Consider the following 13,769-nt stretch of genomic DNA (forward strand, 5'->3'; position numbering starts at 1 on the left):
ACCAGTGTTCACTGTAGCACAATTCCCAACAGCTAAAAGGTGGAAACAAGCTAAATCCCCATCAACAGAGGAATGGATAAACAAAAACTACTATGCCAGTAGGAGAAATGAAGTCTTGATACATGCTAAAATATGCGTGGAGCTGGAAAACATTATGGTGAGTGAAATAAGTTAATCACAAAAAGGACAAATATTATATGACCTCACTTATATAAAAAGACAAGAAAAGGCAACTGTATGGACAACAAACTTTATTAGTGGTGACCAGGGGCAGGAGGGAGAGAGAGAGTGGCAGTTAACAGTGATGGAAATATCGCAGTAAGGGTAATGTTGCACAGATGATTACCGTAACTGCTATCGATAAGTTATACGCCTCTAAGAAGCTGAACTGGCAAGAAATAAAAAAAAATATATATATATATATATACATAGTCTATGTTTCCAGACTTTGTGATCCCTTGTGTTTTATTGTTTTAAGGTTTATCTGCTGTAAATCTTATAAACATTTTACCAGTTAGATATATGAAAACAAAATGGATACAAAAATGAGATAATGGAGAAAATAACAAAAACAGATCTCCTTTGCTTTCAGGTAATTTCGCACAAAAACATTCTTAGACAATGAAATGATTTTTAATCTATAGATACAGACTCTAAATGATATTCAAGATACATTACAAATTTGGTTTTAAAATACATTTAAATTTACAATGATTTCAATACATCAGGTACCCCAGAAAACAATGTGGAGGTACAACCAATATGTGATGACTTCTTAATACTCCAAGGGGACAAAGGTAATTTTCAAACATGGAAAGTAATTGGTCTTTTTACAATATTAATCCCTAAGAGCTATTTTCCTTTATAAATTACAATATTATTTTCAGTTTCACACACTTTTACTTTATAAAGCACTCCCATGGGAAGAAATTTCTGGAGGTTTTCCCAGATACAGACAGCTACATTTTCTGTCGTGCTGTAGAAAAAAAAAAGGAAAGAAGTTCAAAAGCCAATGATAAAATTTTATGTTTAATATTTACAAAGAATAGAAACTCTAGTTTTTAAAAAAGATTCAACTAGAACTTTAGAAATCTCACATCAATCATATAAAATGCTAAAATCAATTCTTTTTTTACTATCTACATAAACAAGATAAGGACACCCACCTCACAACATGTGCAAAGTATGGGACATCCAGATCCAGATTCTTATGATCAAGAGGCTTCATAATTGCTTCCTAGAGACAAAACAAAGGGAAAAGATCGCTGATTCCATCTATGGCTTAAATTTCAAAGTTTTATACCTATGCCTCTAAACCTTACCCTTATCATTTAGCCACTAACTCAATACTTGTAAGTACTGTATCTGCGCCTCACACAGCAACCTTAGAAAGCTTAAAGTCCTAAGATAAAGGGGCCCAGCTCTCTGTGATGAGAAACCAAAAAGCAGAGCAGAATTTACTGGAGTCTCCTGTAACATAGGCCACTGTGATTCCGAATTCAGTTGAACACTTCTTGAATTCTGTCCAAAAAGTTACCAGAAACACTTCTCCATGACAGTCTCACATACAACACAATGCCACAGTATCATTAGGACAAGTCTCCAGTGAGTACTACATTTTAGGAAGCAGACTAAGACTGAAATGTAAGTAGTTCTAAATTTCTGCAGTGAGAAATTTTAAGAATGATCGTGGGCTCTTAGAAGAAAAAAGTATTGTAAATATGTAAAAACTATTACTTCTTAATGCTTATATATATTAACATAATGTTTTTCCTTGTCATTAGCAAAAATTTTAATTGCCTTATTATTTGTCCTAGACCAAACAGCCTTTGAATTAGATCAAATGAAAGGATGCTCCATACGGATACCAAGAAAATAAATACCTTGTTTTATCTTCAATCCCAGTTCAGGTCCCAAATCCCACACTGAAGCCTCCTCTGCAGGGCTTTTTCTAACTTTATTCTATATACCATGATGAGCCACTTTTACTAACAGGAGTGCGTGGTGTCCTTCAGGTACACAAAGGTGGGAAAAAGTGTAGATGCCTGCCTGGAACATCTCAGATTGTTGTACAGTAGCACACTTTGTGTAAATCAACCCTGAGTCCCCAGGGCATGCAAGAACTGTTTCTACAGCTTTCCTAAAGCAGATTAAGCACAGTGCTGATTGTTCATTCATTCAATCTCTTAGGCATTTATTCAGCCAACACTTTCTGAGCACTTATTATTTACCCCCTAGAAAACGTACTCTGTGGATAAGGGTTATACCTCATTCATCTTTGTTTCCCTAGATCTTACTACAAAGATTAATGCAAAGTAGACAAATATGTTAAATAAACAGATACTAATTAATGTGAAAAAACTTGTTGCTGTTGAGTCAATTCCAACCCACAGCCAGCCGACAGGACAGGCTGTAAATCTTAACAGAAGCAAACTGCCACCTCTTTTTCCTGTGGGGCAGCTGGTGAGTTTGAACTGCCAACCTCCTGGTTGGCAGTTGAACACTTAGAACCACTGCGCCACCAGAACTCCTAAGTGATGTGAAAGAAGTAATAATTATTAATAACAGCATTTTTATTATACAAATATTAATTTTTAATTAATTTTTCTAATAAAATTCAGCAGCAGAGAACTAAATGAACAGGTGAAATGCTGACATAATAAACAATACACAGGACAGAAGAGAATCTACTCCCAGCTTTACAAATGACTAGGCGCGTGATTTAGGACAAATCAGTTACCTGCTCAGCACCACTCCATCTTAATCTAGTTACTGAAGAGGTTGGCTTAGATAAGCTCTAAATTCTCTTGCAATGCACAAATTCTACAATGACACAATCAGTATCGTATTTATTGAATATCTTGTGTGTTCATCTCTGTCAGTGATGTGCCCCAGTGAGTTTATAATGAAGTAAGAGTGAATACCACATAGAGGTGTTAAAATCTATGATCAAAGGCTCAAGGAAAACTCACAGAAGGAAAAGAAAGCTTCAAGGAAAAAGCTGTGTCTTGAAGAAGGTACAATTTATTAAATGGAAGAAATCAGGATATTCCAAGGAAGGAACGTAAGACCAGTATGGTACATTTACTCCTATCACTGTAACACAAGTGTGCCTAATTTCCATCGAGTCACCCGAACAACTTTAGAAGGCCAGGGAGTAGCACCTCCAACTACTCCCCCACTCCCACACCCAATTCTACTCATAAAGCCATAGAACTTCTGGAAATATTCAGTCGGGGAGGTGCAAAAACAAAAGCCCCATTGCCCTAGAGTCAGTTCGAACTCACAGTGACCCTACAGGACACAGCAAAACTGCCTCATAAGGCTTCCAAAGCTGTAAATCTTTTCAGGAGCAGACTGCCACATCTTTCTCCTGGAGAACACCTGGTGGGTTCAAACCATCAACCTTTTAGTCAGCAGTCGAACACTTAACCACTGCACCACCAGGGCTCTGTACCTATACCCATTGCTGTAGAGCCAGTTCCGACTCATAATGACCCTACAGGACAGAGCAGAACTGCCCCATAGGGTTTCCAATGAGCAGCTGGTGGATTCAAACTGCTGACCTTTTGGTTAGCAGCCGAACTCTTGACCACTAAGCCACCAGGGTTTCCATCCAGGGCTCTTTAGGGGGCCATTAAATATTATACTTAATAAGCACCCAAAATGCCATTACCTCCATATACTTTTTGAGGTCGGTCAAATTCATAACCATTCCTGTAACAGGATCAATCTAAAGAATAAACAAAGGTGAATATTACTACAATAGGCTCTCCGCATTTAAACCTCTGGCAAGTTATTAAAGACTGCACAACGTGCAGAGATTGTGTCCACATTTGCCTTCATCTTGGTGACAATCATCAACCTCAGCATGGAAACACCATGTGCTTCAGGCACCTTTTCATTGTACTGCTCTTCTGCCTGTCCACATATGGCACATTAAAGGCAACACTCTGGAAGAGGAGTTGCCTGGAATGACAGCAGCTCACCACACACAGAAAAGCAATGAAGCAATGCTGGCTGGAATAGGGTTTTCAACACAGGTTCCACCATATTAGCTGAAAGAGGGCTCAGCAATCTGCACAAACCACAGAAATGTTTCAGCACGTACCTCTCCATGTACTGTCACCACAACTACGGGAAAGAAAACAAAAATACCAAAAGGTGGGCATGACTTTCAACAGATTAACATCCAAACACAAATTAGCAACATAAATGCAACTATTACATCTCCCCACCCAAAGCTATTATTTTCCCCAAAACAGTTACTCTTTCTGTATCAACCAAAGCAAGACTCAACCAAGACAGAGGAGCTTAGTAGTAGAAGCCAAGACCAAAAAGGGTATAAATTCAGCTTATGATGTTGATTTCCTAGGTGGTAGGTGGTAAGTCACTGCTGCACAGTTTCTGCTTATAAAAATAGAAAATGTGCAGGCAGGTTTCCAGCTACACAGAGAGTTGGTTCAATTCTGGACAATGCTTTCTGAGCAAGCAAAACTATTACTAGGCCTTCAACTCTTATCCCTTTACTCACATCAATATACACACAGTTTACAGTAACGCTTTGAGAATTAACAAATTCTTATATAAAGCACTTAAAAAACCTTGGTGATCGGCGCTTTAAAAATTAATGTTGTTTCTAGCTGTCATCGAATCAACTCCGACTCACGGCGACTCCATGTGTGCAGAGTAGAACTGCTCCACTGGGTTTTCGAGGCTGTGGCCTTTTGGAAGCGTATCGCTAGGCCTGTCTTCTTAAGTGCCTCTAGGTGGGTTTAACCACCAACCTTCTAGCTAGGAGTCCAGTGTTTAACTGTTTGTGCCATCCAGGGACTCACCTAAAAGTTAATAACTTTTATATACCATATTTTTACATAAATAACACAGGCATTATATTTTGCCAACCGCACAACCCACCTGTGCATGATTTTCCTAGGCGTGCTATGCAGGTTCTATGTGTGGGCATATTACTTGTGGAAAAATACAGTATTTATAATTTTTCAGCTCCACATAAATACCATTGGGTATTATGGAATAAGTAAGTCAAGACTGAGAGGCGTCATAGATCAAATAATACATCGCATACTGATCTTCTAACACCCTGTCTGGTCTTTTACTCTGCCACACTTCTGCCACTATGGCATATGCAGCAGCTTTCTGAGGCGTCAGCTATATCTCAATCAAATCTTTTATCCTTGCACAATTTCATAACTTTTTTAGAACACTGCTGGCAAAGTTTTAGACCCAGCCTATTTCTCTGCCATATAGCACATTTCTAGACAATATTCCCCGTTTGTCGGTCATTATTTACTCTAAGAATACAATCTAATTTTAACATTAGCCTCCGCCAGACCCAATGGTAGGGGAACATGCTGTCAAAAGAATCTTATTTATTATACCCTCTAAGGCCAAGAAAAAAATTATTTTAACTATTCATTGTCTTGGACTATCTGCAACAGAACAGACAACTTACAGGTAAAATATAAGATACCTCCGAAGGAAGCATTTTGAACTTTCATTTTTATTTTCAGCTTCCATTTAATTTTTGATTCAACACTTAAAGCATTCCTGCTCTGTCCACAAGGCTTCTTACTCGGTAATTCTATATATTTGCTGAACAATCTTCGATCCTTACTGAAAGGGCTGAAATCTCATTGTTTTTTCTCTCACCTTTGTAATTGTGCCCATGGCCATTTGGATTGTTGCACTTCCCGAACAGTTTCAAGTTTTCTTCGTCACTCAGGGACTTGCTGACAAAAGAAAAAAGTCAATATGCTGCAAGTATTACATTCAGGCTCCTTCTTTATTCCCTACATTTACTACTTGTTCTGACCTTTGAAAAGCTTCACAATTTTTTATCACCTTAACTCACCAAATGTGGAGTCAGAAATCAATTTGACTTCCATTACTCCAACGATACTGTCAGGAACCAATATACCCCCTAATTAGGCTACTGTACCATACAAATTAACGTAAGTAAACCTTAAATTCATTCCTCTTGTTTCACAAAAACAGAGTCCAACAAACGATCTGCCCTTCATGGCCCTTCCATTTTTTTCAACAAAAACATTTACTGGGCACATGTTGAATGAAGGAAGGGCACATAATGATAAATCAGAGAAGATGCTTTTCCTCAAGTGGCTTCAAATCTCATTCCTCCTGAAAAATAACTGCATGAACCTGTAAGTCTCCTCTTTAACAATTTCTTGGTTTACTACACCTCAACTATTAAAGTTAACTTCACCAACCCATTGAGAAATATTCAAATTGGGTGATATAAAAAGCTACAATGCTTAGCAGGAGCTAGGGAGGGTTACTAGGTCCCAGGGGCAATCTCTAAAATTGTGTGCCCCAACCCCAATTTCAGCACTGAAGAGCAATCTCTAAAATGCACCACCACCCCATGCCCCACCTCCCCCAGTTTCAAGATGAATAGATGTTGGTATTGGCTACGCATCAGCAGAAATGCCTTCCCCTACTCCTGTCCAGCTGCCTCAGTCAAGCGCCTTTCGTATTTGTGGTGCCCTGGATTATCATTCTGCACCTCAGCTGGCACCCCCCTGAACTTGGACCCCTGGGACAAGTACCCTGCTCTGCACCCCTCCCCCTTACTATGCCTCTGATTAGCTGTTGTTCCACACAGAGAACAATTTACTTAATCAATTTTTATACCTATACCCGTCCAACCAACTTCTGTACCTTCTGTGAGGCCTCATCATCCTCGTATGTTCAAGCTTTCTATTCAAGAGTCTATTTCCCCTACTGTCCCCGCTTATCTACTGCTCACATTTTAGAGTGTTACAATTCACAAAGGTTTTGCACAAAGTCATTCACTGTACTCTCCATAAAACTAGCCAGACTGTAAACCTGACGGTGGGCAGTGACAGATCTGTTGATGACTGCTGCCTCCATGTTGCCTAACACAAGACCTGAAAAGCACTCAAGGAATATTTATGCACCGAGTGAATGGATGAATCATTATCATTTTACTGTTGTTGTTGGGTGCCCTCAAGTTGATTTTTGACTCACAGCAATCCCATGTGACAGAGCAGAACTGTCCCAAAGGGTTTTCTAGGCTGTAATCTTAACGGGAAAAGCCTTGGTGGTACAGTGGTTAAGTGCTGGGCCACTAAGCAAAAGGTTCAAGCCCACCAGCCAGTCCACAGGAGTAAATTGTAGCAGTCTGCTACCCTAAAGATTTACAGCCTTGGAAACCCTATGGGGCAGTTCTACCCTGTCCTATAGGGTGGCTGTGAGTCTGAATTGGCCGGACCCCAACAGGTTTGATTAATCTTTACAGGCGTTCACCAGGCCTTTCTTCCATGGTGGGCTCTAAATGACAACCTTTTCGTTAACAGCCTAACACTTAACTGTTGCACAGACCAGAAAATGGAGGCTCAGTGAGTGGGACTTACGAATGAATAGTAAAGCTCTCCTCAAAGTCACTCTAGTGTAATCAAGCTGAGTCTGAGAGCCCAGCGTTCAAATTCCAACTGTGCTGCTTACTCTGAATTACGTTAGGAAACTGAACCTCTGGACTCATTTTATCTTTGGTTAAAAGGTAATAAAACTTACCTTGTAATTATATTTGACACAATAGCTATGCTCCTGGCAGATGATGCTAGCTAACATTTATTGTTTACGATATGCTCGACACTGTGTAATCTGGGCAAGTTTAACTCCTTTGAACTTTACGCAACTCATGGAGCTAAACTGGAGGAAGTCTGAGGAACAAGGACGTGCCTTCTGGCCACAGAGGTAGTGAGTGGTGCCTCCTGGTTCTCAACCCAGGACGTACTACGCAGCAGTCGGTTCTGTTAACCATCGCGCTCTGCTCTACTGCTCCAAGAACTCGGTCAAACCGAGTTGTCACTGTTATTCTTGTTATCAACAAAGCTCGGCTGCCACAGGAAGGCACCTAGCGCGCGCCCCTCACGCCTCAGTTCGCAGGCGTCAGCCCCCCGCCACCAGGTCCTCCACTCAAGGCCTCAAACGCAAGCACGTTTGCACGTTCCCTGGCCCCGCCCCCGATAACGTTCCCCAGCCGGGTAGGTGCCCCACCTCCCACTACTGACACCTGTGGGCACACGACACCTGTGAAGCCGGTGGCTCGCGCTGAAGGAGACGACGCGGGACACTCGCGCATGGCGGCGACGGGGGAAGCCGAGCGCGCTCATGGTCCCCCAGGCCGCCGCGGGTGCGATGGGAGGTGACTGCCTCCGCGGCTGCGCAGTGCGGCCCGGCGCGCCCCGGAAGCGCTCCTCGGCCTCTGGCTTAGTCAGGGCTGGGCTGTGGTCAGTCCCGGTCGCCCGCGCTCGCTTCCGCCTGGAAGTAGTTACGAGAGTCCCACGTGTCTGAGGCTCCTCGCGTAGTGAGTTCAGCTAGCTAGATATGCCTTGGAGCTGTCAGATAAGGGAGGTGGGAACTTAGTGTTCTCGATTTTTATATCTACTCAGCCTTAATCCACTCAGACTCTATAGTATTTCCCAGGTATTGACTGCATCAGAAGTAAATACTAACAGTCGGTGGTTACAGAAACACTTTCATCCGTTTAAAGCATGGATATATAACAAAAGGTAAAAGAATACAGGAAATTTCGGAGAAATTGCTTTTATTACTTGATTCTTTTAGTAAAATATTACATTTCACAGAATTCTTGCTCTAAATTATTTAATTAAAACTGGTTCTATATAGGAGTCCTGGTGGCGCAGTGCTTAAGAGCTCAGCTGCTAACCAAAATGTTGGCAGTTCGAATCCACCAGCTGCTCCTTGGAAATCCTATGGGACAGTTCTACTCTGGGTCTGTATGAGTCGGAATCGACTACATGGCAGCGGGTTTGGTTTGGTTTTTGGCTTAGTTTTACATAAGGCTACCCACCAGATTCATACTCAGTGATCCCAAATAACCAATAAGCCAACAATATTCTCCTTAACTTTCAATACTTTGAGACCAGCAGCCATTTAATTGTAGTGTCCACTTCACTCGCGTAACTGGCTGCACCTACTAAGGCAGGGCTTTTTTCTACTAAGGCAGGATTCAGCAGGCTCACTTCCCTTAAGAGGTACCGTAAGGTATACAAATGGACACATCCTGGCAAAGTAGCCACTATATCAGTCACCTTCCAGTTCTTATTCATTCATTAAGTTAACAAGTGTTTACTTAACATCTATTAAATGCCAAGCACTCTGCTAAGTGCCAGAGACAAAAGGTGAATAACAAACACATGGTCCCTGTACTCACAGAGTTCAGTTTATTGGGGGAGCTGAACACAGAAATAATAACAAGACAAGCTAAAAAAGACTAATTCTGCCTCAGAAAGTAAAAGAAAGCTTCAAAGAGGAGATGATTTTTGAGCTGGATTTCAAAGGAGTTCACCAAGTGGAGAAGAAGAGATGAGAATTTCAGGAAGAGAGGATAGGGTGAGCAAAGGAAACATGGAAAAGTGCAGCTTGTTTAATGCACAGTGACAAGTTCTTGGCTGCAACAGGGAGACAGGTAAGAGATGAGACTGGAAACATTGAGTGGGGACCAAATTATTGAAGAGCCTTGAATGTTGCTTTATGTATAAAGCAGAGGAGGCTGCACCCCCATCTTACCTCTCTCCTAGTTCCTTGCCAAGAGAAAGGAATTCTCATCTGATTGAGTCACATTTTCAGACACTGATTGGGCTTTGTTTACTTTCCCACACATAGTTGTGGCTTATTCTCTGGTGCTATGCTTTGAGGAATAAAATGGGCCAAAAGCTCCCATTCTCATCCCTCCCCCAAGCAGGCCCATCTTACTCACTGTTCTGTTCTAATTCTTGCCTCCCTATAGCTGGCCCCTTGGGACAGCCTGGCCATCTCTCTCCCTTTTTCCCCTTACTTGTGTACCATGTACTTTCTTTCCTGGTGTCTCTGGACACTCCCTAAGAGTTGGGCTTAGGGAGAGGAAAAGGGAGAGGTGCTGCCTAGGCTTTGAGCCTTAATTATATGTTCGCTCACAAATTACCAAAATATTCTGCATTGATTGAATTACCAGGCATACATGCTTAGATTACAAAATGTCATTGATCCTTTTTTGTCTTTTCCTTCAGGAAATTTATATATGGCAGGGCCAAGGGAGACTTCAGGCATCCTTGGAGCAAAATCTTATGATCACATTGCTAATATTTATATGTTTGAACTTCACTCCCTGTGTATTAGGATGGATTAAAAGTTTTTAAACAGAGAAAAGATATGATTAAATCTATGTACTTCCCACATATCAGCCAGCATGGTCTTCACCCTTAAGATCTGGATAAGATAGATCAAGCCTACATGTCATGTCATGGGAGAGGACAATGCCTTTTCAGGGACTTCTGTGAAATATCGGGGAACTTAGGTTCTCATGGTTACCACAGGCTCTAAGCTGAGTTAGTTCAGTTTAGGCATCTTCTTGCCTTTCTAAATCTGCTGTTGCTGTTCTGCATCTCACCAATCCAGATATGGAACTTAGCCCTTTTACTAGATCGCCACAATGCAAAATCCCACATATGGCATTTGTATGTGTAGAACGCCTCACTGAAGATGATAGTGTTTGTGAAATTTGAAATGACTCTTAAAGGGAAATTAGAGAGCTGACCATGTTGGACCAGGGCTGTATAGTAAGCCTAACTGAGGTTAGAGACTATGAGTTCACAGTTGCCATTTGGCGGGAGTTGTTATTAGCTGCTGTTGGTCAGCCCCTGACTAATGGTGACCCCATGCATAAGGGAACTAAACACTGCTCAGTCCTGTGCCATCGCCATGATTGGTTGCAGATCAGACCATTGTGATCCATAGTGTCTTCACTGGCTGACTTTCAGAAGTAGATTGTCAGGAATGGTGCCTAAGTGCTGCCACCAACTGCTCTGACAGGGATCACAGTAGATGGTCCCAGACAGAGCTTGAAACAAATGTAGAACAAAATTCTAATTCACAAAAAAAGACCAGACTTACTGGCCTGACAGAGACTGGAGACACCCTGAGAGTATTAGCCCCCAGACACCTGTTTAGCTCAGTAATGAAGTCACTCCCGAGGTTCACCCTTCAGCCAAAGATTGGCCAGGCCCCTAAAACAAAACAAGACTAAAGGGGCACACCAGACAGACCAGGGGCAAGGACTAGAAGGCAGGAGGGGACAAAAAAGCTGGTCATAGGGAACCCAAGGGCAAGAAGGGAGAGTGTTGACATGTTTAGGGTTGGCAACTAATGTCACAAAACAGCATGTGCACTAAATGTTTAATGAGAAGCTAGTTCTGTAAACCTTCATCTAAAGTACAATTAAGAAAAAGAGCTAATAAAAAAAAAAAAAGGAGGGGGAAAAACAGGAAGTAGATCATCAGGCCTTTCTTCATAATGGATTTTAATCCAGAAACTTTGCTGAAACCTGTTGAGCGTCAGAGCAATATGCAAGTCTTCGCAGACAGGTGGGTGGTGGCCGCACAGGAGCTGCACTGGCCAGGAATCTGCACGGAAAGCGAAAATTCTACCACTGGGCCACCAACGCCCCAGGTCTGGGGGCTCCTTCAGCAATACTCAACATGCAGAGGAAGAGTAGGCAGTTTAATTGGTCCAGGATTAGAATTCAGCCAGGGGAGGGGTGTATAAATGAAAGAAAAGGGAGCAAGGGATTTTGAGGGTGTTGGCAAGAGTGTGGTTTAAGGGACAGACTTGGAGATCTAAACTGGTTAGGGCAGTTGGTTAAAAAAAAAAAAAAAAACAGGTTTAGATTATATGGTCTCTAGTGCCACCTGTTGCCCAACTGAATGAAGAACTACAAGCTTTCATCAATTCCTGGGGAACTACACACCAGGAGATGAGAAAAAATACTTGATTTTAGTTATGTCCCTCAAAACAAACACATCTCAAGGCTGAGCTGGGGGCGGGGTGGGGGGAAGTGGGTGGTGCTTAGGAAGGTCATGCAACTGCGGTGACCTCTGCTGTGGACAGCAGAGAAATGGCCAGTTTAGAAGGTGCCTCTAAGTATGTTACACTGGTATTCCTGTCATCTCTGGGTACCTAAGGACCGATGGTAAGACACAGACTGTGATAGAAAAAAAACAAGGTGCTTTTCAGATCTATATTCAAAATCTACTATCTGTGATCATTTGTATTTCTTCTCCCAAGTTTGAAGTCTTGGGTCACCCACATATCTGGTGGTGGTAATGATTCAGTTTTTGTTTTTCCACTAAATAGACGATAGATAAGTGGTAACTTTGGTGAAGGGTAAGACGGTACACCATACTGGGGAAGCCAGCACAAGTTGTACAAGGCAAGGTCATGGAAGCTCCATAGACACATCTAAACTCCCTGAGGGACCGAATTGCTGGGCTGAGGGCTGTGGGGACCATGGTCTCGGGAAACATCTAGCTCAATTGGCATAACATAGTTTATAAAGAAAATGTTCTACATTCTACTTTGGCGAGTAGCGTATGGGGTCTTAAAAGCCTGTGAGCAGCCATCTAGGATACTCCACTGGTCTCACCCCTTTGGGAGAAAGGAAGAATGAAGAAAACTAAAGATACAAGGGAAAGATTCATCCAAAGGACTAATGGACCACATCTATCACGGCTTCCACCAGACTGAGTCCAGCACAACTAGATGGTGCCTGGCTACCACCACTGACTGCTCTGATGGGGTCACAATAGAGGGTCCTGGACAAAGCCGGAGAAAAACTAGAACAAAATTCTAACTCAAAAAGAAAGATCAGACTTGCTGGCCTGACAGAGACTGGAGAAACCCTGAGAATATGGCCCCCAGACATCCTTTCAACTCAGTAATGAAGTCACTCCTGAGGTTCACCCTTCAGCCAAAAATTGGAAAGGCCCACAAAATAAAACGAGACTAAAGGGGCACACCAGCCCTGGGGCAAGGACTAGAAGGCAGGAAGGGACAGGAAAGTTAGTAATAGGGAACCTAAGGTTGATAAGGGAGAGTGTTGACATGTCATGGGGTTGTTAACCAATGTCATAAAACAATATGTGTACTAACTGTTTAATGAGAAACTAGTTTGTTCTGTAAACCTTCACCTAAAGTACAATTAAAAAAAAGAGAGAAATACAGTTTTAGTTTTTCTTTCATGTATTCATTTTATTACTCAGAGGAAGATGTGCTTGTTGTTGCTAGGTGCCATCCAGTCAGTTCCAACTCACAGTGACCCTATGTACAACAGAACGAAACACTGCCCGGTCCTGCACCAACCTAACCTTACCATAGTTTTTATGCTTGAGCCCATTGTTGCAGCCACTGTGTCAATCCATCTCGTTGAGGGTCTTCATCTTTTTCACTGACCCTTTTTTTTACCAAGCTTGATGTCCTTCTCTAGAGACTGGTTCCTCCTGATAACATGTCCCAAGTTTGTGAGACAAAGTCTTGCCATCTTCGCTTCTAAGGAGAAATCTGGCTGTACTTCTTCCAAGACAGATTTGTTTGTTGTTCTGGCAGTCCATGGTATATTCAGTATTCTTTGCCAGCATCACAATTCACAGGCATTAATTCTTCTTTGGTCTTCCTTATTCATTGTCCAGCTTTTGCATGCATATGAGACAACTGAAAACACCATGGCTTGGGTCAGGCACACGTTAGTCCTTAAAGTGACATCCTTGCTTTTTAACACTTCAAAGAGGTCTTTTGCAGCAGATTTGCCCAACGCCACGTGTCATTTGATTTCTCGACTGCTGCTTCCATGGGTGTTGATAGTGAATCGAAATAAAATGAAATCCTTGACAACTTCAATATTTTCTCCGTTTATCATGATGTTGCTTATT

General features: G+C 41.9%; 1 protein-coding gene across 4 annotated transcripts; it reads right to left on the reverse strand.

The window, feature by feature from the left end:
* Nucleotides 1-216: 216 nt before the first annotated feature.
* PTS (6-pyruvoyltetrahydropterin synthase) lies at nt 217-8,239 on the reverse strand. 4 transcript variants are annotated; one of them, XM_049889303.1, is made up of 6 exons: nt 8,095-8,239; nt 5,671-5,750; nt 4,112-4,134; nt 3,677-3,733; nt 1,167-1,237; nt 218-976 (listed from the first exon to the last, which is right to left on the reverse strand). In XM_049889303.1, the coding sequence occupies exons 1-6, from the start codon at nt 8,175-8,177 to the stop codon at nt 853-855; spliced, it is 438 nt and encodes a 145-aa protein (XP_049745260.1). In that variant the 5' UTR covers nt 8,178-8,239; the 3' UTR covers nt 218-852. The 4 variants fall into 4 exon arrangements, with proteins under 4 accessions (XP_049745262.1, XP_049745260.1, XP_049745261.1 ...); XM_049889304.1 differs by having other exon boundaries at nt 5,671-5,746; nt 8,078-8,239; XM_049889302.1 differs by having other exon boundaries at nt 8,062-8,239.
* Between the last annotated feature and the right edge of the window lie 5,530 nt (nt 8,240-13,769).

This window comes from Elephas maximus, chromosome 7, assembly GCF_024166365.1.
Source record: "Elephas maximus indicus isolate mEleMax1 chromosome 7, mEleMax1 primary haplotype, whole genome shotgun sequence".
NCBI classification, from domain to species: domain Eukaryota; kingdom Metazoa; phylum Chordata; class Mammalia; order Proboscidea; family Elephantidae; genus Elephas; species Elephas maximus.

Excerpts from the sequence above, each read along its gene's own strand:
- PTS (XM_049889302.1), bottom strand. The coding sequence starts at position 8,177 with ATGAGCGCGCTCGGCTTCCCCCGTCGCCGCCATGCGCGAGTGTCCCGC. Across the intron at positions 5,751-8,061 it reads ACAGGTGTCAGTAGTGGGAG|CAAGTCCCTGAGTGACGAAG; the intron begins GTGGGGCACCTA and ends TTCTTTTGTCAG. Across the intron at positions 3,734-4,111 it reads TGGTGACAGTACATGGAGAG|ATTGATCCTGTTACAGGAAT; the intron begins GTACGTGCTGAA and ends TTTATTCTTTAG.